At 34.7% G+C, this 24,930-nt stretch overlaps 1 protein-coding gene across 4 annotated transcripts in view; it reads right to left on the bottom strand.

The window, feature by feature from the left end:
• The window catches only part of LOC136037132 (serine/threonine-protein kinase 26-like), a 170,276-nt gene that overhangs the window by 135,180 nt on the left and 10,166 nt on the right, over nt 1-24,930 (bottom strand). The window contains exons 1-2 of one of the 4 annotated variants that reach the window (XM_065719624.1): nt 13,849-17,889; nt 9,724-9,990 (exon numbers count right to left, since the gene is read on the bottom strand). The exons of 2 other annotated variants lie outside the window; for them this stretch is intronic. In XM_065719624.1, the coding sequence (XP_065575696.1) occupies nt 9,724-9,804 (81 nt within the window). In that variant the 5' untranslated portion in view covers nt 9,805-9,990; nt 13,849-17,889. Of the gene's footprint in view, nt 1-9,723; nt 12,335-13,848; nt 17,890-24,930 lie in introns of those variants that run through there. One more of the 4 variants, XM_065719623.1, reaches the window with a different exon arrangement.

The raw sequence follows: 24,930 nt of genomic DNA, 5'->3' as shown, positions 1-24,930 counted from the left end.
GGCTCGTTATTTGAAACAATTTACGACATTTAAAAAAATTACTGGGGGAGGGAGGGGGGTGGCACTGTGAAAGAACTTAAGAACTATGAACCAGGCAATCGTAACTGCCCTTCAAAAGGTGCAGGTGAATATTCTGATTTCCCATTCTTTTTAGCGAACAATAACAGATTGAAGTTTTAGAGTCTCTTCTTACTTTTCGTAGAAGAACTTTGGCTTCGAAGAGATAACTTATAATAATCCAAAAAAGTCGTAAGTACCAAGAATTAAACCGCAAAATAAAACCAGACTTAAAAAGGGCAATCGAGCTCTACATGAGCCATTCGAATAAGCCCCTACCAGTCATACCCTGGAAAAAAAAAACAGCTAATAAATACTATAATGGCTTCATCCTTCTCAAAGAACAAGGAAATTTCTCATTTTTGCAGATAGAAGCCTGAAACCCTCACTCCAGAATTCTCAGACATGTTGAATTTCCTAGTGAAATTCTAACAAAAACCGCTAACCTTTTCAAGGCTGTTTCCTCCTTTTTCAAACAGTTATGAAAGCTTTTTCATGCGATACCCTTTTTAAAGGTAAATGAGATGATAGATTTATGAAGAAAAAAAAAACTGTTTTAATTTCTCGAACATGCATCATTGCTCTCTGTTAGAAATATTTCAGTCAATGAGCCATACTTAGAGAAAAAGCAAGCCCTTAGTACGCTACTTGATAGTGATCCCATGTTTTGCCTAAGGTTTAGAAAATATTAATGGTTTGGCTTTTAATATTGAAGCCTCATACGAAATGCGACTAACCTTAAGCCGTGCTTGGACAAGGCTTGGAGGGAGGGGGTCTTTCTTATATATGCCCTGTGTCTTAATCCGTATGACTTTGGCTAAGTACATTACCCCCCCCCCCAGCACAAAGGAATATACATAGTTTCTCTACTTCTTCTCTTTCCTTTTACGGACGATTTCTGCATGGGACAGCCATCTATCGAGCAAAATTCCAAACAATGTTAGATGACGTGAAGTATCAAAACGAAATATATCTTAACTAATCTTTTGTTCATATTAAAGAAAAGCTATACAAATACTTTTTAAACTTTAATCAAATTCTTTAAGGGTCTTTTTGATCTGTTAATCTTATCTTAAGGTTTCATTTATACTCTGTTTATCAGCACCTAAATCTAACGACATTTCTCAAATATCTTAAATCAAAACCTTCACGAAGCAAAAAATTTTAAAATCTAAATCTTACATTTTAAATCTTGGTACTTGGTACGAATCATCCTTTTTAAATTATTATAGATTATCTATTCGAAGCACAAGTTTTTCTACGAAAAGTAAAGAGCAGATCAAGAACTTTAACTGTTATTGTTCGCTAAAAAGATTGAAAAATCAGCTTCTGCTCAAAGATTCATACGATATATTTAAACATGCTTTATCCAGCTAAGGACACAACAGGATTGCTTTCAACGCAGTAAAAAATAACTTGATGTAAAGGCTTGGCTTGCACTTTTTTTTCCTTTTTTTCGTTAAGTGGTAAAGTTAAATGGTGTAAAGTATCAAATAAATGTTAAAAGATTTACAAATAAAGCTAAAACTTAATTTTAAATCATTTAAACTAAACAACTTAACAATATGACTTAAGACTAAAAAACTACAAAATGGTTTAGTATAGTGAGAAGGGAGCAGCCCATTGCTGTTATGGGCAAGAAAGAAATAAAGGAGGATCATTGTGTAAAATAAATTAACTGATTGAAACCTCAGTAAATGATTTTCTTTTCTTTGGGCTATAAGAAAAGGGCAAATAGGCGGAGGGAGAAAAATAGAGTATAGTGGCTATGGAACACTGAGTTAATATATTTGATAGCGGAAGGAAGTTTTTTTTTGCTTTTGTTTTTAATTGAGATTTTATCTGAGTAGTTTAATGTTAGAAATGAAAGAGTAGTGATAGAAAATGTAGGAAAATTATGCAAGAAATATATGAAGGTAGTAAATTTATTTTCTATAAAATGAAAAGGAAATGAAGAAAGGAGTTACTTGCAGGATACTTTAGTATGGACCAAAAACCACAGTATAGAAGAAAGAGAAGAAGAAGAATTGAAAAAGCTGCATTAGAAAAGGATTTTGTAGATTCCTTAATATTATAGTCTATTTTTGTAAAAGACTAAATAACTTACGACTAATAAGCCGCCAAGAACTCAATGGGAGGGATTTACATTTGGTTGTTTGCTGGATGAGATCAAGTAGTATTTCCAGGTTTATTCGATTTATGTAACTTTCTTATTTTTTTTTTTGGTTTATAAGAGAAGTTTTGAATAAACAATAGGACAGAAGGATGGAAAATGCCATCACAGTCAACCCAAAGGGTTTCCCTGACGGTTGTTGAGAGATATTACAAATATTGCTTTTATTATCTTAGTAAAACCAAATAAAAATCAAAGTCAAATTCAGAACATTATATAAAAGTGTGCTATATAATAAAAAATCATTGGTGAATGGTATATAATTTGTCTTAGTTGTATTTGTGTGGTTTGTAAAACTTCTTGGTATTCATTTTAGGCACCCAGGAATTAGAAAAAGAGCTTCTGGCCTCTTTACTTGCCAGATATGTCAATTGGAAGAGGATAATTTACCCCAAGAGTTTGAAAAAATACCTTCCCTTTTGTATCTTTTTACAAAAAAAAAAAAAAAAAAAAAAAAAAAAAAAAAAAAAAAAAAAACTGCACAACTTTTTTTTCTTATTTAAATCAGGATATAGGGAGAGTGGGCTTCCTCGAGGGAGATACGCCAGACACTATTTTTACGACAGAGGTTTCCCTCACTAAACACCTTGGGGCCGAAAAGATCAAACGAAGTTCAAAAACTAAAAAAAAAGACTGTACCCCAAGCTTCCCATAAACAACTTTTGGGAGACCTCAATGTTTTAAAATTAAGCACACCTATAATAAAAGTTCACGCATATTTATAGACTAAAATACAAACTCGTCTTGGAAAAAAAACACAAATATAACTTTTGAGATACTAGCATAGTTTCGTAAAGAATTTTTTATATGATATTTTACGTAATTTGTGAATGAATTGAGATAAAAAGAAAATTAGCTCATCATCTGCCATCTTAAAATACATTCAAGCGTACTTCATCTTAAGTAGATGGCACTCTAGTAGAAATTAATATATTTTTTTCCAAACAGGTCAGTTATCATAAGGAAGCTTGCGAAAACACAACAGATGTCTCGAGAAAAAAGATGAATATCCGAAAACACTTGCTCGGTTATATTTCACAATAACAACCATGATTAATGAATGATGTGAGTTGTTCGTTGATTTTAACACTTGTACTATAGAATCAATAAATTGAAGTAGCAAGAACTATGCGTAAAAAGCCAATGTCAATCCAAACTTGTTTTTAAGGATTTGCAAGTAATAATGCGTTATGTGTTTTCCGTCGGATTAAGTACACAGAAAGGAAAATACCCCCAAGATTCCATCTTTTCTAAAAAAAAAATAATAATAATAATAATAAAATCGGTCCTAAACCTTCAGCATAAAAGGATAACTCAGCTTCGGCAATTTCAAAGACGGTAATTTCTAAATTGACGGTTTGGTGCTCCGGTAAGCTATTATTAGCAGTAGATGTAGTTGAGTATAAAGAGAGTTTCTCTAGCATCCAAAATGCACCAAAACGATTTTTGTATTTAAGACTACAATTTCCATGAGTCATTAAGAAGATACAAAGTAATTAAAAAGAAAAGCGAAGATCTCTAAGTCCAGTGATTGCAGCCAGGGAAATATTGATGCATACCGTCTTCTGAATTACCAAAGCCGAACTGAAAAAACTTAAGAGAGAATATATATTGCTTATCTAAACTGTACTACATTAGTCGTCTAGGCTTCAATTTCGAAAAATGAGCTACAATAAATTATTTAGAATTCGGTATATTTTTTTTTTCATTTTGGGACGTAAATCCAAGCTTGTGGAAAATTCCTTTACAAATGCGAATAATCAAGAGTTAACCAAGCGATTTGACAGCAAACTCTATATGAAAAAAAAAAACAATGAAAAATATATTAACAGATTTGGCTTTGTGAATAGCTTACTCGTTTTAAGGAAAAGCGACTTATTTTGTTTCGATTGAAATTATTTTGTTTTATTTTTTGTGTAGTATATCAACAAAGTGAGATAAAAAAAGAAGTCCCTAACAATAGGCTGTAAGGGGAGGGGACGCAAAAAACAACTTTTCAAAATGTTATAATGAAAATGGCTTTTACTTTCAAGGACAGTGAACAAATGCGTAATTTCGTCAAAATCCTTGCGGGGAAAATTGGGGCCAATTTTCCCAAGTCAAGCAGAAACTACAGTGAAAAATGAGCCATACAGTGCCATAAAGGCGTAGCAGGAAACAAACACATCTTAATCAATGGACTAAAAAGCGTAGTAAAATAAACAGAGTTTTACAAAGATCTTATTTTAAAGGACTTTAGTGTTTAAGGAAAGTGAAAACTAAACACCTTCCACTCTCTTTAGTTGCACCTCTGAAAAAAAATTCATGGGCAATAAATTTAGTTCCACAACAGTTTTGTTCATTCCTGCTTTAATTGTGAGCATTCATTTGCAGTACTACATTTGTCATTGTTCATAGCAAAAAGAAAGAGATATTAAAGGCATAAAAATATTCCCATCAATGGACCAACAAGTGTTGCAAAATACATCAAAGACCTTCAAAAAAATCTAAAATGAGAAAAGGATTTTACATATGTTTTCACTGTCTTTGGTTGCGCTTCACAGTAAAATTTCATGTAAAAAAAAATGAGTAGATTTCGCAAGCCAGTTTTGTTCATTCACGTTTTTATCATGAGCGCTAATGTTTGGTAAACTATTGTTGATAGCTCAAAATAAAAATAGTAAAATAGTAGATCATATTGAAGACTAATCAGTCTTCTCTTCACTGTCTTTAGTTGCAGGTCACACAAAAATTACCTGGGAAATAAATTTCACAAGACATTTTTATTCCTGGTTTTACCATCAGAATTTATGTACAGTAATGCATTTATCGATCGGTCATAGTAATAACATAAAATATTAAGAGATACAACTATTCCCACCAATAGACCAACAAGCGTAACAAAGTGCAGTAAAGACTTGTACAAAAGATCTGAATTAAAGACTTTTGTGTATGTTTTTACAGTTCCTTGTTGCTCTTCAGATTACACTTTCATAAAAAATATGAATTTATTTCACAAGACCGTTTTATTCATGTGTGGCTCCCCTCGAATATTCATGTGCAGTAATGTATTTTTTTAGTGGCCATAGCAATAAATACGCTACCACAGTATATTTGGAACGAAGCAAAACCAGTAACTGAAACACAGTTATGAATCCATTTCATCTACCTCAAAGACCCTAAATTGGGGTGAAAAGGTTTAAAAATATAACTTATCCGGAATTAAAATATAACTCTGTAAAATTAAATTAGTATATAAAAGATGAACTAGTTTACAGAAGCCAAATTTATTTTGTATTCCATATTAAAAAAACTACATAAAATGAATTTATTTTGCAAAATCATTTTAGTAAAGCAGAGAGCAGGAGCTTTTTATAAGTTTCTCGTTAGTCTAAGAACATGTAAAATAATCTTTAATGCTGGATAATTCTCAATTAAAAGCGTATAAAGGAGGTTTTTTTTGAGGCTTCAATTAACCAAGGAGGCAGGGACATGCTCAGGGGACTGACCCAGGGCCCAGAGACCCCCGAAATTCCTAATTTTTACAAAATTCTAGGCACTTCTTATTCAAGTTATCATTTTTTTTTGTTACTGCCACTTCCTCCTCCCCCCCGAAAAACAATGTGTGGGAGGGGGAATTATGAAAATAACGCTTAGCAGGCACATTGTCGTGCCCAGACCAATAGGATAATAAAATAAAATAAATGTAATAAATAAAATTCATCATGTAATAAAATAAAAATTCATCTAGTGAATTACTGATCGCGCCTTCAAATGCATATTAAAGTCATACGACCTAGTAAAAACAATAATACTACCACCCGACTAGATACTAGACAATCAAACAGTTCGTGGTGACGAACTGTAAGTAAGGAGCGATGCGGCCCAATAGTTACCAAACTCTAAGAAACAGAGTCTTGATGACATCAAAGAATTAGATACACATAAATCCATCAAAAGAATTTAAGTTTGCTGTTTATTCAGAATATATAGAACTCTTCGAATTTAATGTAAATCATCGAAAGTTGTGAGCTTGAGAAAATTTGCCCAATTTCCGAAAAAAGGGGGGACACTCTCAACAAATCAAGTAATTTTTAATGAAAATCACAACATCAAATTCAGTTATATAAGAGAACCGTACTGTAGAAGCTTCAAGCTCCTATATATAAAAATGAGGAATTTTGTATTTTTTGCCAGAAGAATGATCATTGATGTGTGTTTGTTTGTTTGTTTGTTTTCCCCAGTAGTGATTGTATTGAGCCAGTAATCCTACAGGGTCAAGAGAGGGCTCACTGATCCGAAATTCAAAGTTTTAGTACCCTTTTTAAGTGACCAACAATATTGGAGGGCAGCTAGCCCCCTCCTACGCCCCTTTTCAGCTACGTCACCTGATCAAAATTTTGAGATAGCCATTTTGTTCAGCCCTAGTCGAAATATCTACTAACTATGTCTTTGAGGATGATTTGACTCCCATCAGTCTACGGGGAAGGGCTGCAAGCCATGAACTTTCCCCATAGTTCACATATAGTATTGGTTATTGGGAAGTATACAGATATTTTTCTGAGGGATCTTTCTGGTAGGGAGATTACGCGGGAGGATCTTTCCGTGGAAAAGGGGAGTTTTCCATTGAGGGGAAGGCGGATTTCATGGCGTTATTTAAAACTCGACCAGATATTAAATTAAAAAAAAAACAAGTTGTTTCAACTTAAAGTAAGGAGCAAAATTAAAATTTAAAATGAACATAAATTGTTGTGGACTGTAAAATTTCATAAGAATCCCCCTAAACCACGGTTTATTGCTGGAGCAGCTAAATGTCCAACCCGCATTGCTGCTACTGATCTCTCTTTAATTTTAAAGGAAATTGTAAATAAACTTAAAACCTATTGTTCTGGTATTAAAAAATTTTCGAATTTTAATCCATATTGGAGTGTTAATAATTCACTGCAGGTGATAGATTCTTTAACAATGGTTTCAGCTAAAAGAATTGAGTCTTTTGATTTTGCGACAATGTATACTAATTTATCACTTAATTTAGTGTTTGATAATTTAAAAACTGTTATAAAGAAATCTTTCCTCTTATCTAGTAAAAGGTTCTTGAAAATGGACAGTTATAATAAAAAAGCCATATGGACAAACTGCTTTAGTACTACAGTTAACTTGAGATGTTACAGCTTGGATATGATTTTTGAGTTATTGGAATTTGTTTTATACAATACTTATATAAGATTTGGGGGTGATTTGTACAAGCAAATTATGGGAATTCCCATGGGGGGGAATGCCAGCCCATTTATAGCTGACTTGTTTTTAAGTCAAGTAGAATATAAATATATGATGGATAAGAATAATCCAATTAATTTAAAACATGCTTTGTCAAATAATAAAAGATATTTAGATGATATTTTGGTCTTAAATTGTAAGGATTTCATTGATATTTCTAAAAATATATATCCATCAGAGCTTATTCTTGAGCCTAGTCATGGCGCTGGTCATGAAGATCATTTCTTAGATTTAAATATTAATATTTGTGATAATAATAAATTAAGTTTTAAAATGTATAATAAAACGGATGATTTTGATTTTGAAGTGATTAGTTTCCCATTTCCTGAAAGTAATATACACTCAAATATCACATATTCAGCGTTTTTCTCACAGTTACTTCGTTATGCAAGGATTTGTAGTAATTATATTGATTTTAAAAATAGATGTAAAATCTTAAGCCAAAAATTGATATCAAGAGGTTTTTCTGCAAATAAATTAACTTGGCAATTTAAAAAATTTAGTTTTCATTATAACGAACTTTTAAATAAATATCAAAAGAATTATCTAGAAATACTTAAAGAAATTTTTAACTAATTTCGGAGGTTCGAGATTTGTTGTCACAGCGCCATTTATTTTGAATTGTGTTTCTAACTGAGCGGATTTTCTAAAAAATTAGCCACATGGTAAAGATGAATTCTATAATTGTTTAGTTCATTCAGGTTTTTTGCATTGTGTTAATATTTGTGATTTGGTAAAATTTATAATATTTTTATTTTACCTATTGTTGCTAAAGGGAGGGATATATTAACAGGATAAGCTTGTTTTTGGTTTTACTTGGTTGTTTTACATTTGCTGTTTTTTTTTTTCTCATAGGCATGTATTTTGGGGGTGATACCTGACGCGGGGATGCCATGGATATTCTGTGGTAGCCACAACACTGTGCTGGGTAGAGAATTTAGAGTGGCGAAACCCTATATAGGCCAGTGTATTCTCCTGATGAGCCCTTATGTTGGGTGTTGCCTCTGAATTATTTGTCTATATTATTTTTTCTATTGTTTGGTAAATGATGACTTATACTTATTGACGACATGACTGCCTGTCCATGGATTATTCTTTATGGTTGATTGTGTGTGGCTATGCTGTTTGACCTATGTGATTGTATGGATGAGTAGGGTTAAGGCCTCATTCAAGTGCTGGTCTATATTAATCACTAATTTAGGAAAACAGTCTTCCTTTTCTCCTTCTGTCTCCTTTTTTTTTTTTTTTTTTTTTTTTTTTTTTTTTTTTTTTTTTTTTTTTTTTTTTTTTTTTTTTTTTTTTTTTTTTTTTTTTTGTGTTTGTGCTGTAGCATTGGTATGGTATGACATCGCTTCTGTAAACTCACACCAAAGGGAATGGGCAGGGATCAAGGTTAGTAAAGTTGCTTAGAGCATTCTTCCAGGAACAATTTTTCCTCGGGTGCGGTTTCCAGGAGGGGGGTGGACTCTTCCTTGAGGGCGAAATTTTCGGGACAAGTTTTCCGGGCAAGTTTTCCTTACACAATTTTGGTGTCAAACTACAAAATCCTTATGTCGCTGATTAAAAAAAAAAACAAAAAAAACTGACTCGTTAAAGAACCAAGGCCTTACCCCTGAGTCATTTTTTAGTAATCATCTAACTTGTTTTTCCTCTGGTCCAAAATAAGAAGTTTGATGAAAATAACACCAAAGTCGTCATCAAGATCCTTATTACTGATAGAAGGATATAGTCAGGGCTACCGATGCCCCATCAGCCGGCCCTCTACAACCTAACAAGTTTCTGCAATACGAGCGGGAAGATGTGCTAGGTGGTGGCGGGAGACAAAGCTACCTAGCTCTAGCCGAGGCCCTGGGTCACTCTGGGGCATAAACCAAATCAAGTTCTATGCTATGGTAGCTTTATACGTTCGCAAGAAAATACCCCACAAATATGAACTAATACAGCGTAATGACAAAAAAAAATGCTTTTCAAGCCAATTGTTTGTTTACAAGCCAATTTAATCCACTTGGTAAATTTCCATTAAGTTAATCTTCCTGCTAGAATGTATTCGAAAAACAGTGCATATGATCAAAACCAAAACAAAATACCCAGCATAGTTTTTTATCAAATGATGAGGTATATTATAATCAAAGTTATCTAAATTCTTTAAGTCACTTATTTTATGTTTCATATGAAATTTGCACAATATGGTGAACAATACAAGTAAAAATATACAATAAGCTAAAGAAAAAAATTACCTGTTTCCTCGATTTTGTGAAATCTTCATAATATATATTTGAATATTCATGATTATCGAAGTCTTCAATATATGCAGGCATTATCAACACAACAAAGTAATGTCCAAATGTGACTCAATTACTGATAAAGATTGCAGCCAGGTATTTAAAAGATAATGGCCCGATGTAACAAAGTCGGAGAGATCATACAGTTTTTTTTCGTCACAAAACCATTAGTCACACAACAAATGCCGAACAAAATATTTCTGTTTCCTTTTTTGTAATGTTCTAAGAACGTAGAGATTATGGAGATTAATTGGACGTTATTAATAGGAAAATATTCAAAAACATAAGTTAAAAAAGAGCTAGAGGCACAGCCTTCTTCTTGGGAATAATTTACATCTATAAAGACAACATCCAATCTCCTTAGGTTTAACTTTCCCACCAAATTTAATTTTCACACAAAGAAACAGCAACATAGGATTTTTCGCTTTCTTGTAGAGCAGTGGCTTCCAAACGATTCTAGGTCATTCCCACCTAGACATTCTAAAATTATGATGCCCCCTTGTGATATTTAAATTTTCTTATTTAGAATTATTCGTGTTTTCGCATCAAGGGCAACTTAACTTGGTATCTAATGAAGAAATATTGTCTGAATACAAGACTTTTTATAAAATGCATAACGTTATTGCAATACTATCATTTATTATTTTTTTGTTCTTTAGATAAATTTGAATGTAAGGTCGTTTACATGATTTTTTTTTCAACATTGAGGCTCTAGATAATAGTCAGCTCAAGGGTGCATGTCCTGTTCATAACCACCCCAAATATTGTCATGCCCCACCGGTGGCCTGCGTCCCAGGCTGGGAATCACGGTTGTAGTGGAAAATTATGAATTACATTTTTAGAGTTGTAACCTTTAGCCAAAGGTGAAATTAAACTTCTTTTAAGCTCCTTTTTAAAGAAAAGCATTTATTTTATTACAAAAAAGAAACAAATTCCGTTTAATGGAGCAATGTGGCAACATGAAAACTCAATAGATACTGTGGCTGGTAAGGTTTATTTATTTTTAATTAATCTTACAATAAATGCGCGGCACATCCCCGCAAATGGTTAATGGTCTGTAATGATGGGGGAAAACACATGAATCAATAAAACACTAACTCAGAGAGTAAAACAAGAGTATTATATTATCAATAAGCAAAAACAAACTATATGGAGTTAATTTATCCTTCCGTTTACCATGCTCATTATGTTCATCAACATTTCTAACACAAGTTCAATTGCAGATTTTTTCTTGACAGTTCAATTCACTTTCTTATTTTTTCGTAAGTGAGAATACTGTTTCTTTTAAAAAATAATTCATCATTTTTGTGATTTTACTTTTCAGGCAATCACCAGAAAATCAAATTTACAACGCCTAGCTTTCCTTAAATATACACCTATATTTGACAAGAGATTTATTTATCTAGCCAAAAAGTATGAAATTTAAGGCTCGCAACAGGAATGATAAGCAAAGGATGGTTTTTAGGAAGAAAAACCCAGTGGGAGAGAGGATAAAGACTTATTTCAAGTCCAAATTAGGCATTAGCTACATTCATCTACATGAACAGGTTCACTTGCGCAGCGAAATCTACCCATACACAAATTATAGGGTACAGAATATGATAAGCTTTGAAGTTTTCATAATTGTCTCTGTTGTCATCCATTGTGCCATATTAGTTGTCCCAACAACAGACTTATTGCTTTTTCGCTTGACGAATAATAATAATTGAACCAAATGCTTGTTTTAACCCTTGGCGATATCTAAATTGTCTTTATGACTTTGAAAATTATGAAAGTTTGAAGCCATCTAAAAACAATCGTAACGTTAGGTATTATTTTTTTTTTAATATAGTTTAATCCTAACCCTACGAGTCAAATGAGGAAAATAATTATCCAGGTTTATTCCAGGAATACTGTGTCAATATACCGAATTGTGGCGTGGGAAAATGTGACCTTTGATGTCGAAACGTGTTTGGGGGATTCTACTAGCAGAGGATGATATATATGTTGGCTAGGCTAGAGACGAGTCACTACCCAAAATGTTTGGTGGTGGGCAATGGATTTTGAAAAATGACAGGCCATTTTTAGCAACTTATTTGGTATATATTATTGTTAAAATGACTTCATTTTTTCACCAACTGGGACCGTTCTTTTTCCAGTGATTTCAAGTCAACTTATGGGGGAAATTTTAAGCAAAACGAAAAATAGCGTCGCTTCACCGACACGTAAATTAACAACAAATATCTTTTTTTACCGAATTTCTGAAACATTGGGGGTCCCCCCCTTATACGTGATGCCCCTGATTGGATAAATAGAGAGGAAGATCAGCACCATTTTGGAATGATGACAGCCAAGAAACCATAGTGCTTGTGTTCAAGTTAATAAATTGCCCATTGACATGAGAAATTCATTTTTCTTCGAAAAGATAAACAAAGATAAAAACCTTTTATATAGTTAGGCCTCACCTTCAGCTACAGACATCGACTTTTAGTGTGTTATTCAGATCTTCTTTTTCTGCCTCTCTACAAGGTGGCGCAAGAATAGTTTTTGTTATAATTATTATGCGGTCTCACCTCGTATAGAGTGACCATAAAAAAAAGAAAAAAAAGGGGGGGGGGAATAATTCTGAAGACAGAGGAAACAGACTGTCGTTTTCAATTGTTAAAAAATAAATGAATCTTAGTTCAGATTTGTTTTCTTTTTTTTTGTACAATATGGAGATGCAATCACCATATCCCCGACCCTGTAGGCTCCTAGATTTTTCTTAACAGGCATGCAGATTGGGGGAGTGTTTATCTTCAAGTCTAGATCCACGTCCATCCTGGATTCTCGCAATTTTACCCAATCTAATTGTCTCCCTTTAAAGTTCACATGACCTACATGCTTTCTGTTAAACAAAATTAAATTCTATATTCAGTTTGAGTGTCACACTCGTCTTAAATTGAGACACATTTTTAGGACATGTTTCCGTCGAAATCTATCTCATATCAGGGGGAGGGATGTGGATAAATCTGAGTGAAAAAAACACGGAGAAAACATGTGAAGAATGGAGGAAATTGTGGGGGAAATCGTCAATACCTGTCTCTAATCTAAGTGCTTTTACGAAAGGCCTCAAAAATAGCTTTTTTTATTGATTTTAAGGGATCATTTTGAAAAGCAGTCTGTCTAAGTAATTCAGGGTGGTCATATCCATTCTACTGCTCTTATTAAAAAAAAAAGTTCTTGGAAAACTTATTTTTGTAATGAACATTTAAATAAATTCATATATCCAAGAGGACCTAGTTAAGACCTTTCTATAAGTCTGAAATACGCATCTCTAGCAACTATTGATAGTTAAGTATTTGAAGGAGGCCTTTGACTTATTACTTTGCATCATGGCTTTTCTACAAGGAAATAAGGTCAATTGATGGCAATACCTTTGTACATGAAGTCTTTTGAATGTGACACTATAATGACGAAAAATGCAGGATCATTCGATGGTAAATTTGGAGACGATCCTATTACTTTAATAGGGACATGGTGAATATACTGCTTGATGATTATTATAAGCTCTTTCCAAATATAAGAATTATTTGGACCCTAATTTAATGGCGTAATTTTTGTAAAAATCCTGGGGGGAGGGCATAAGTTGGAGCCAATTTTCCCAAATCAAGTGAAAATTGAAAAATGACACACATAGTACCATAGAGGCAAAGATATTCAGAAGGAAACTGGCCCATTTTTGTGGATGCTTGAATTATGCAGGTTTATCTTAGTTTTGAAAAGATTTTTGAAGAAACTAAATTTCAACTGGGGGACTGGGTTCTGGAGGGGGGAGGGGCTCATGTCTGGAAGGGAAGTTGCCCCCCTGCTCTATAGCGAACTAAGGGCTGGCAAAAAATGACACCTAATTCATGTCTATTTTTTAAGTGTTTTACTATGAAGTTTGAATGGAAAAACTTGAGAGAAAATTTGTTGTGGAAATTAAGCTGTCAGTTTCATCCTAACCTGGAAAAGGAAACTAACGGTCATTACAACAGTTTTGTGTTTTATCTACTTAAGACTTCCGATGAAGGGAGGGGGGGATCAGAATAAACTCTAATAAATATCAAATCACTGTACAGCTGATATGTCAATCTTTCACAGAATTTATCACCAGCACAGGACAAAAAACGAAAAATCTAAACAATATCCACCAGGCTTTCATTCACCACAAAACTTAAAACATTTTTGAAAACTCTCAACTGCAGAGCATATGTCCAACTTCTGCTCTACTGAATCGAATACGAAAAACGGAGGCATTGGGCGACATATGTTTAAGCAAAGTACATTGGCCCGACAAAAATCACCAGTTAAAACTAAACCATAAAATCTCAGCTTTCTCAACTTATGACACTCGCTCATGCATTGATTATCTAGAGGCGTTTTTTTTTTTCATTGCTTTACTTAATAAGCCTAATTGTCCCCAAGATCGTCATCATGAAACAAATTATGTGTCTGAAATATCAAAACGTTGTTGCTGAGAGCATGTACCTTTGTTAATTATTTTTTTTTTTTTTCAAACAAGACTTTCTAGGTGGGAGTAAAGAGCGAAGTTAAAAACTTAAGACGGAGAAACACTACTGCTTTGCGTCTAAGCCTAATACACGTAATAAATACAAACTACTGACACTTCCAAGGTTTGTAGGATCATCCCAAATTAGTAATTTACTGAAAACCAAAAACCCATGCATCAGACAGTTCGTGGTAACGAACTATAAGTAAGGAACAACCGGGCTCAATAGTAACCAGAACTCTAAAAACGTAATTTCGATACCAACAGATGTATCAGAAGAATCATCTTATTATGCTGATTTCAAATATATAAGTTTCATTGAGTTCAGTCTTACCCTTTAAAGGTTACGAGCCTGAAAAAATTTGCCAGATTTTGGAAAAAAGGGGAAACACCCCCTAAAAGTCATGAAAATCACACCATAAGATTCCGCGTATCAGAAAAATGAAATTTAAAAGTTCCAAGCTCCTATCTGCAAAACTGTGGAATTTTGTATTTTTTAACCAGAAGAAATATCCCGGATGCGTTTTTTTTTTTTTTTTTTTTTTTTTTTTTTTTTTTTTTTTTTTTTTTTTTTTTTTTTTTTTTTTTTTTTTATAGAGGTTATCGTATCGACCGAGTGTTCCTAGTATATCGTAAGAGTGCCCATTCGAACGGCCCTTTTTACATGTCCAAAAATATTAGGGGGCAACTAGGTCCCCTCCCCGCCCCTTTTTCTCAAAATCGTCCGATCAAAACTTTGACATAGCCCTTTTGTTCATCATAGTTGAAAGGTCCAATAACTATACCTTTGGGTATAAATGACCCCCCCCCCGCTACAGCCTCAGAGGAAAGGCCTTAAAATAATAAAATTTGCACATTGTTCATGCATAATGTATGCATATATTTTCGAATGCGGGGAGGGGGCAAATTTTCTGCTAGGGGCATTTCTGCGGGGGAATTTTCTATGGGTAGGGAAGTTTCCAGGGAGTGAACTTGCCAGGGAAAATAACATACTGAGGGAATTTGCCAGAATTCTTATAAAAAATTCTTTTTATATGTCTTGCTTTCTCTCTTCCGTCTCAATTTTACACGTGGAGCTGTTACGAGTGATTGTCCGGGGTAAATTTTCACCGGAATTAAATTGTCTAGAGGATATTTCCGAAGGGAGGGGGATTTCTCCGTGGATATGGGGTCAGATTTCCTTGCATTGTTTATAAAAAGATCAGAAATTAAATATAAAAAAGTTTTTTCAACTGAAAGTATGGAGCAACATTAAAACTTAAAACGGACAGAAATTATTACGTATATGAAGGGGGTTGCCCCCTCCCCAACACCTCGCTCTTTACGCTAAAGTTTGAATTTTGTCCTAATGAACTCCAGAAACACAGGGGCCGTTTAATTAGAACAATAAAACGTTTTTTTAATAGAATTAAAAAACTGGAGCGTAAAGAGTGAGGTGTTGAGGAGGGGGCAACGCACTTCCTATACTTAATACTTTCTGTTGGCTTTAAGTTTCAATGTTGCTCCTTACTTTCAGTTTGTAAAAGTTTTTTTTTTTTTTTTAATAAGAAATAAGACTGCCCTATTTTTATACCGTCAAAAAATCCTAAAGCCCTTTATGTTTCTACATCCTTGAAGATATTTGTAAAAAAGCCAACAAAAGATTTGAGACCTTAACCATGTTAAAGAAGTTTTGGGCTATTTTCATAATTTATAATTGTTTTCTGTCGAATCCCTATAATAATTTCTGTTTCCAAATTAGCGTCAATTTTTTATTAGACAGTTTCTTTAAAAGCCTATTTCACAAATTTCAGTTAGCACGGGCCGTATTTCACTCTTTACTAGGCTGCTGCAACCTTGATGGACGATTGTGAACTTCCATTGAAGAGTTTTCAATGATAGTGACTTTCAAATGGTATACATTTTATATTCCCAATCCTTCTCCGCCCTGATAATGGTACAAAAATATGTTATTTTTCTTAACATATGAAAAATAACGTATGCCATAACAAACCTGTAAAATTAAGCTATTCCAAAAAATTCGTTTCCGTAATTACACATTGTTATTCTATTGAATCTGAATAGAAGTTATTATTTCTGAATCAGCACTCATGGGGGGATCGTCTCACTAGTCAGTTTCTCCAGTAATGGGTTTTTAAACTCTCGGTTACTATGGGCCGTGGTTGGCTTTTTACTGGATTGCAGTTATTGTTGCAGCAATGAAATTGCCCTGTTTTAATTAGGTGTTTTACAGTTCTTGTCTTTTCCACGACGGATTATTTTTCCATCATCAAACAGTTCGTGGTAACGAACTGTAAGGAGCGACCTGGCTCAATAGTAACCGAAACTCTAAAAAATGGAATTTTGATACCAATAGTTTCATCAGAAGAATCGCATTTTAATGCTGATTTTAAATATATAAGTTTCGTCAAGATCAGTTATACCCATGAAAAGTTACGAGCCTGAGAAAATTTGCCTCATTTTAGAAAATAGGGGAAACACCCCCTAAAAGTCATATAATCTTAATGAAAATCCCACCATCAGATTCAGTGTATCAGAGAACCTTGTTGTAGAAGTTTCAAGCTCCTATCTACAAAAATGTGGAATTTCACATTTTTTGCCAGAAGACAGATCAAGGATGCGTGTTTATTTTTTTTATGTTTTTTTTTTCAGCGGTGAGCGTATCGACTGAGTGGTCCTAGAATGTCGCGAGAGGGCTCATTCTAACGAAAATTATAAAAGTTCTAGTGCCCTTTTTTAGTGACCAAAAAAATGAAGGGCACTTAGGCCCCCTCCCACGCTCATTTTTCGCCAAAAGTCAACGGATCAAAATTCTGAGATATCCATTTTATTCACCATAGTCTGAAAACCTAATAACCATGTCTTTAGGGACGACTTACTCCCCCGCAGTCCCCGTGGGAGGGGCTGCAAATTACAAACTTTGACCTGTGTTTACCTATAGTAATGGTTACTGGGAAGTGTACAGACGTTTTCAGGGGAATTTTTTGTTTAAGGAGGAGATTTGAGGGGGGGATTACGTGGGAGGATATTTCCATGGAGAAACTTGTCATGGGGGAAGAGACTTTCAATGAAGAGGGCGCAGGATTTTCTAGCATTATTTGAAAAAACAATGAAAAAATAAATATGAAAAGTTTTTTCTACTGAAAGTAAGGAGCAGCATTAAAACTTAAAACGAACAAAAATTATCATGCATATGAGGGGCTTACCTCCTCGTTATACCTCACTCTTTACGCTAAAGTATTTTTAGTAATTTCAACTATTTATTCTACGGCCTTTGTGATTCAGAGCTCATTCTTAAGGAATTGGGACAAAATTTAAGCTTTAGGGTAAAGAGCGAGGTATCGAAGAGGGTTGAACCCCCTCATACACGCAACAAAAACATATGAAATAGAAGTTCGTTACGTAAATTAATTCGTAAGTTGCATATATTTTTTACCAATGAAAACGTTTGTAAAAAATTAAAAGTTGTAGTTGCTTTTTTAAGTAATCAAAAAATTGGAGGTCAACTAGGCCTCCTCCCTCGCTCCTTTTTTCTCAAAATCTTCCAATTAATTCCAATTAATTAATATGCAAATTTCATTTTAATTATTTATGTGCGGAGAGCCAAGATCAAAACATGCATTAACTCAAAAACGTCCAGAAATTAAATAAAAAAAACAAGTTTTTTTTAAAATGAAAGTAAGGAGCAACATTAAAACTTAAAACGAACAGAAATTACTCCGTATATGAAAGGGGCTTTTCCTCCTCAACGCCCCGCTCTTTGCGCTAAAGTTTCTTACTGTTTTAAAAATAGAGTTAAGAGAAAGAGTCAAACTTTAGCGTAAAGAGCGGGACGTTGAGGAGGAAAAGCCCCTTTCATATACGGAGTAATTTCTGTTCGTCTTAAGTTTTAATATTGCTCCTTACTTTCATTTAAAAAAACTTGTTTTTTTTGTCAGTAAAACGCAAAATGAAACTAGAGCTTCGTAGAGGAAACTTACAGCCCCTATATTCTGTTTTTTTTTTTTTTTTTTTTTTTTTTTTTTTTTTGCTGCCAGTGGAGCTCTGGAACATCATAGAGAGATGTTCACGGGTTCACTTGAAAAGAAATTGCTACATCTAGTGCCTTTTGAATGTATTAAAGGCCTACAATTAAAAAAAAACACAATATTTGACAAAAAACTACATCTCCATATGCAAAACACATGTAACTTTTGACCAGAAAATACGATTTGAAACAACGCAGCATTGGGGGTTTTTTCTAGATAAATTGACCAGGATCAGAAGATTTCTGTATCAATAATATATAATTGGAAGTAGACACCAATAACTAAAAACCACTAACCAAAAATAATTAATTTGAATTTTTGTCTTATATCTTGGCCTATATGGCCAGCTTCTTGATTGAATTTTTTCTTTATCTTCTCCAATTTTAAAGGGTAATGAATTTTTTTATTTGAACTGGGCTAGAGAAAGCAGTAAAAAAAATTGCTAAGGAGGATAAGTGTCGTTTTTCAGCCACCTTCTGCACCAAGGATATTTCATGTCTTAGGAGCAGTGCTTCATATTTTTTCTTCCTTCTCGAAAAATGTATAGACGACCACAGAGAATAAACTCTACTTCCGAAGGACTGCTTCGATCAATATTTCAGAAACCGATAATCTAAGAGATTTTTTCAACTGTATGGTTACTGGAGGTTAATTCAAAAAATAAACTCACAGCTTTATCCAATATGGTATATACACATAGGGGAAGTAATCAGTGATTTTAGGCAGACTTTAATTGGACACCATTTATAGGAAAGGTGATAAGAATGAATGTGGTGATTACAGAAGCATTAGCTTGGCTTCTGTAGGAAGCAAATTACTTAGTATGATGATACTTTTGAGACTTAGAGATGCAGTGGATAAAGATGTAAGAGAAGAACAATATAGTTTTAGGAAGATGATGTGTCGACCAAATTTTCACGCTTAGATCAATAATTGAGAAGTGCCTGAGTCATCAGACCCCCTTGGCTCTCAGTTTTAACGATTATGAACAAGCATTTTATTTAGCAGAGCGGTTAAGGTAGGAAATGAGGTTGGTAGCTGGTTTAGTATTGGAGTTAAGCAGGGTTGCGTTCTATCTCCGTTTATATGGACTTTATCTTAAATAACACTGTAAAGGCTATGGGAGAGCATGGAATCAAATGGGAAGGTGCAACTCTCCTAGTATTGGATTATGCTGATGATTCGAGTATCCTAGATGAAAATGATAGCAAAAGGAACGACCACCTGGAGGTTTTGAGAGTTTAGGATGCAAGAATAGGTCTAACAATTAATGTTAAGAAGACTAACTCGTGAATACTAGGAATATATAAAGGTGAAAATTGGATGTTGGGTAATGAGAAAGTCGATCAAGTGGATAGCTTCACTTGCCTGGCAGTACTATTGGTAAAGATGGCGAATGCAGTGACTGTGTTAAAAAGAGAATATCCAAGACCCAAGGTATTATCTCAGAGTTCAAAAAGATTTGGAAGGAAAGGAAGATAAGTATGCGAACCAAGATTAAAATATTGGAACCTGCAGTGAAGGTCAAGCACGTCTCTGAAACGTGGGTCTTTTGGAAGACTGAGGAAGATTTGTTTGACGCATTTCAAATAAATCATGCACAGATTATTTTGGGTAACCGTCTGACTGACCGTATTTCAATCAGTAAGCTGATGTGACGATCAGAGCCTTCACACGAGCAATCAAAATAGAAGCTATGTGGATAAAGAGATACGTAGCCTATAATCAGTCTTTAGTGCATTCATCTTGATAGTTGTTTCATGTAGACAACACTTGCTTTTTGACTTCAAGACAAGTTTAATTTCAAGACAAACGTGAAGGAGAATATACAAGCGTTCCCCCTTGAATTATAGCGGCATGTGTTTTTCCGCAACTGTGACCCCATTGTCGTAGTTTGCTTATACACTTCAAGGACCTTGGCCCCTTACGTGTAGTTTGACTTGTATATTACTTTTAACCATTTATGTTCAGTTCATATTGACATTTTCGACTACCGATAAACTATAGTTTGACTTTGGCAATTTTTCCACGACCAAACTGCCTTCTCTATAACGAAATATCATCGTATATATGGGGATGACAGACCAACTTAAGAATAAGCAATATTTCATTTGCTATTAAAAAAACAAAATGATAAATTTAGCACCTATAAATACAGCATTATTTAATTTTTAATTAGAAGAATATTCAACGCAGTATTAAAAGAATTCAAGAACAATAAATGAACTTCTTAAATCAATGGCCCGGTAACTTGCTTTGACCTACAATTTTGAAGAAAATTGTACCACTTTTATTCATCGCAGTATTACAAAATTCAATAGCAGTCAGTGAACTTTTTAAGTCAATGGACCGGTAATTTGCTTTGACCCAGAAGTGATTATTTTGTCGAGTATAAATATAGTTTATTTTAATTTTGATACGTTGGTAACTCTACTGATGATGATGACCGACTGTGTCATCGAAATATGTTTTATATGCCTTTGTTTTATTTTTTTGTTCCACTGTCTAATAAAAGGACCTGTCCCTATTTGGAACTCTTATTTATTTCGTTATAGTTTGGCTACATAGTAATTCACTGTAAAATGTGTTAGAATAACTAATAAATATTGTTTACCGAAATAAGATTGTCTGCAGTATGGACTAATAAATCCGTACATCCAGTCCCTCCGACGTGCCTCCACTGCACAGTACAAATAGCACAACCCAATGAGTTGGAGCTGGGCCGAACACCAAGTTTCGACGTTAAGGAGTTCTCACATTGCTACACCACAACCATTCAAATTGCGTTATAATTACATATCCTTTCAAATTTAAAGGGTCGTCTTAGCTCTTAGAGACAAAAAAATATAGGCCTTTAGTCAACGAAACGAACCAAAAAAAAAAAAAAAACTGAGCAGCTTTTTGTGTCTTATGTTGTATTTCTAATCCTATACAGGAGATTGAAGATAATTACAAGAAAGAACTAATACAATATACTCAGCAATCCGTATTAAAATGGACTTAGTGGATAAGAAAAAAGCATAAGATTTGTGAAACAAAACCCTCGTATGAGTCTCTATGAAAAGAAATTAAAGGACTAAAAAGATTCAGGAAAGAACCGATATATGTGGACCTCATTTACAAACATTTCCTTTGCTGCTTCAATGTCAAAACAAGTAAAAGATTGCAATTGCAGCTCCTACAGAAATTGTTGTGCATGTAGAGGTTTTTAATGTATCAGTATAAGTGAAAAGGTGCGCAATAATGGAAAAAGCTTTCATAACACAACCTCGCATAGGCAATAGAACACAGTGCATTTTCCATATATCTGAAAACTCAATTAAGTTTTGGTAAAAACACACAATCTTTAGAAGAGATAGGAAACCCGGATCGAACACTATCGACGAAAATCCCTTTAGAGTTCTAAAAACGCGAATTTTGCTTTTTATACTATATCTATTCAAGTATTGTCCATAGTGTATGTAGATGCAGAAGAATATAAGATGTTCCAGGAAGAAAGCAAATGCTAAAGCTTAGCGGATGCAGGGTTCCCTCTTCATGACCTGAACAAATGATAACGCTGCGACAGCTACTGTTAACATCTCGTCAATAAAGAGGGCTATAACACAACAAACAGACAGCCTCCCCTTCTTCCCTGTGGCTACGGATACAAAAGAAACAGGCAAAAGGCGAAACTAAGACTTTTCACTTTTATTTGAGGAAAAACAGCCGGTTTTGGCACATATCACCTCCTAACAAAACATCCTAGGTACTACCTTGGAAGCAGAGACAATTTCTCTAGGGTTTGTACTGGGAGGGGTCGTAATAAAATTTCAAGGAAAAGAAGCAACAGAATCCGGATATTTGGACTTTCAAACGCACTTCTCTGAAAGTGCGTGCACTTCTCTGTGTGATGCCTGGGCGAATGAAAGTCAACATTAGGTATTCAAACAAGGAGGGAGGGTGAAATTAAAGCAAAAGCTTATGGAGAAGCCACCCAGAAAATATTTGGTAAATCGTGTTAAAACACGTCGAACGACATATATCTAGGTATAAAATGGTACCTCTTTCATTAAAGAAGAGCTAAGAGCTCATAAGGCACTTGTGACAAGGTCGGAAGAGCCAAGAGCCAAGAGTTCATATGGTATGAGCTCTAGCAAAATTCTAAAAATCAATAGATTGATTTAAAAGGAAAATCAGAGGCTTAATGCCGGTCGGGATTTAAAATAAGAGCTCTGAGTCACGAGGTCCTTCTAAATATTAAAATTCATTAAGATCCGATCACCCAGTCGTAAGTTAAAAATACCTCAATTTTTCTAATTTTTCCTCTCCCTTTAGCCCCCCAGATTCGGGGAAAACGACTTTATCAAGTCAATTTGTGCAGCTCCCTGACACGCCTGCCAATTTTCATCGTCCTATCACGTCCAGAAGCAGCATCTACGACATTTGATTATTCTACCCACCAAGTTTCATCCCGATCTCTCCACTCTATGCGTTTTCCAAGACTTCCAGTTTCCCCCTCCAACTCCAGCCAGTGTCAACAGATCTAGTCGGGATTTGAAATAAGAGCTCTGAAACATGAGGTCCTTCTAAATATCAAATTTCATTAAGATCCAGTCACCCGTTCTTAAGTTAAAAATACCTCAATTTTTCTAATTTTTCCAAATTAACACACACACCCAGCTCTCCCAAAGAGAACGGGTCCGTTCCAATTATGTCAATCACGTATCTATAACTTGTGCTTATTCTTCCCATCAAGTTTCATCCCGATTTCTCCACTCTAACCGTTTTCCAAAATTTCCGGTTTCCAAGATTTGTTTCCACCTCCAATCTCCTATGTCCCCGGATCCGATTGGAATTGAAAATGGAGCATCTGAGACGTAAGATTCTTCTATATATCAAGTTTCATTAAGATCCGATCACCCATTCGTAAGATACCTCAGTTTTCACGTTTTCCAAGAATTCCAGTTTCCGCCTCCAACTCCCCCCAATATCACCGGATCTGGTCGGGATTTAAAATGAGAGCTTTAAAGCACAAGATCCTTCTAAATATCAAATTCCATTAAGATCTGATCACCCCTTCGTAAGTTACAAAAACCTAATTGTTTCTAAATTTTTCCGAATAACTCTCCCCCCCCCCCCCAACTCCACCAAAGAGAGCGGATCCGGTCTGGTTATGTCAGTCACGTATCTTGGACTAGTGCTTATTCTTCTCATCAAATTTCATCCCGATCTCTCCGTTTTAAGCGTTTTCCTAGATTTCCGCACCCCCCAACATCCGGTCGGAATTTAAAATAAGAGATCTGAGTTATGAGGTCCTTCTAAATATGATGTTTCATTAAGATCCGATCACTCCTTCGTAAGTTAAAAATACCTCATTTTTTCTAATTTTTCGGAATTAACCCCCCCCCCCAACTCCCCCAAAGAGAGTGGATCCGTTCCGGTTATGTCAGTCATGTATCTAGGACCTGTGCTTATTTTTCCCACCAAGTTTCATCCCGACCCCCCAATCTAAGCGTTTTCCAAGATTTTAGGTTCCCCCCCCAACTCCCCTCAATGTCACCGGATCTGGTCGGGATTTAAAATAAGAACTCTGAGACACGATATCTTTCCAAACCTCAAATTTCATTAAGATCCAATCACTCCTTCGTAAGTTAAAAATACCTAATTTTTTTTCCAATTTTTCAGAGTTAACCCCCCCCCCCCAACTCCCCCTAAGAGAGCGGATCCGTTCCGGTTGTGTTAATCACGTATCTAGGACTTGTGCTTATTTTTACTACCAAGTTTCAACCCGATCCCTCCACTCTAAACGTTTTCCAAGATTTTAGGTTCCCCCCGACTCCCCCCGGATCCAGATTTTTCAGAATTAGCCCCCCCCCCCAATAGAGCGGATCCGTTCCAATTATGTAAATCACGTATGTAAGACTTCTGCTCTTATTTTTCCCACCAAGTTTCATCCCGATCCCTCCAATCTAAGTGTTTTCCATGATTTTAGGATCCCCACCCCAAACTTCCCCCAATGTCACCAGATCCGGTCGGGATTTAAAATAAGAGCTCTCAGACACGATATCCTTCTAAACATCAAATTTCATTAAGATCCGACCACCCGTTCGTAAGTTAAAACCACCTCATTTTCTCCAATTTTTCCGATTTAACCGCCCCCCCCAGATGATCGGATCGAGGACCCGGCGATTTCTAGCTTAATCTGGTCTGGTTTCTGATACGCCTGCCAAATTTTATCTTCCTAGCTTACCTGGAAGTGCCTAAACTAGTAAAACCGGGACAGACAGATATACAGACAGACCAAAGGACTGACAGAATTTGCGATCGCTATATGTCACTTGGTAGATACCAAGTGCCATAAAAACAGACTGTATATACTTAAAATTATTAGAATATAAACAGCAGTTACAATAATAAATTCAAATGTGTTTCAAAGTTCCAATAAAAACCATATTTAGTATTTTTCTTATAAAACAATCACTAATTCAGAAAGGAAATAATTGCTCCCATTTAATTGATAGTAGTACTTTTACGGAGAGAATATTTGTCATAAACATTTCATTGTATTCAAAGTCACGGAAGACTACCTCACAATCTTGTGTGAGCAATAGTGTTGATCTACACCAATGCGAATTTGGA

This window comes from Artemia franciscana, chromosome 16 (genome assembly GCF_032884065.1).
Source record: "Artemia franciscana chromosome 16, ASM3288406v1, whole genome shotgun sequence".
NCBI classification, from domain to species: Eukaryota; Metazoa; Arthropoda; class Branchiopoda; order Anostraca; family Artemiidae; genus Artemia; species Artemia franciscana.
The sequence above is the reverse complement of the archived record's forward strand: the minus strand, read 5'-3'. Positions and strand labels throughout refer to the sequence as shown.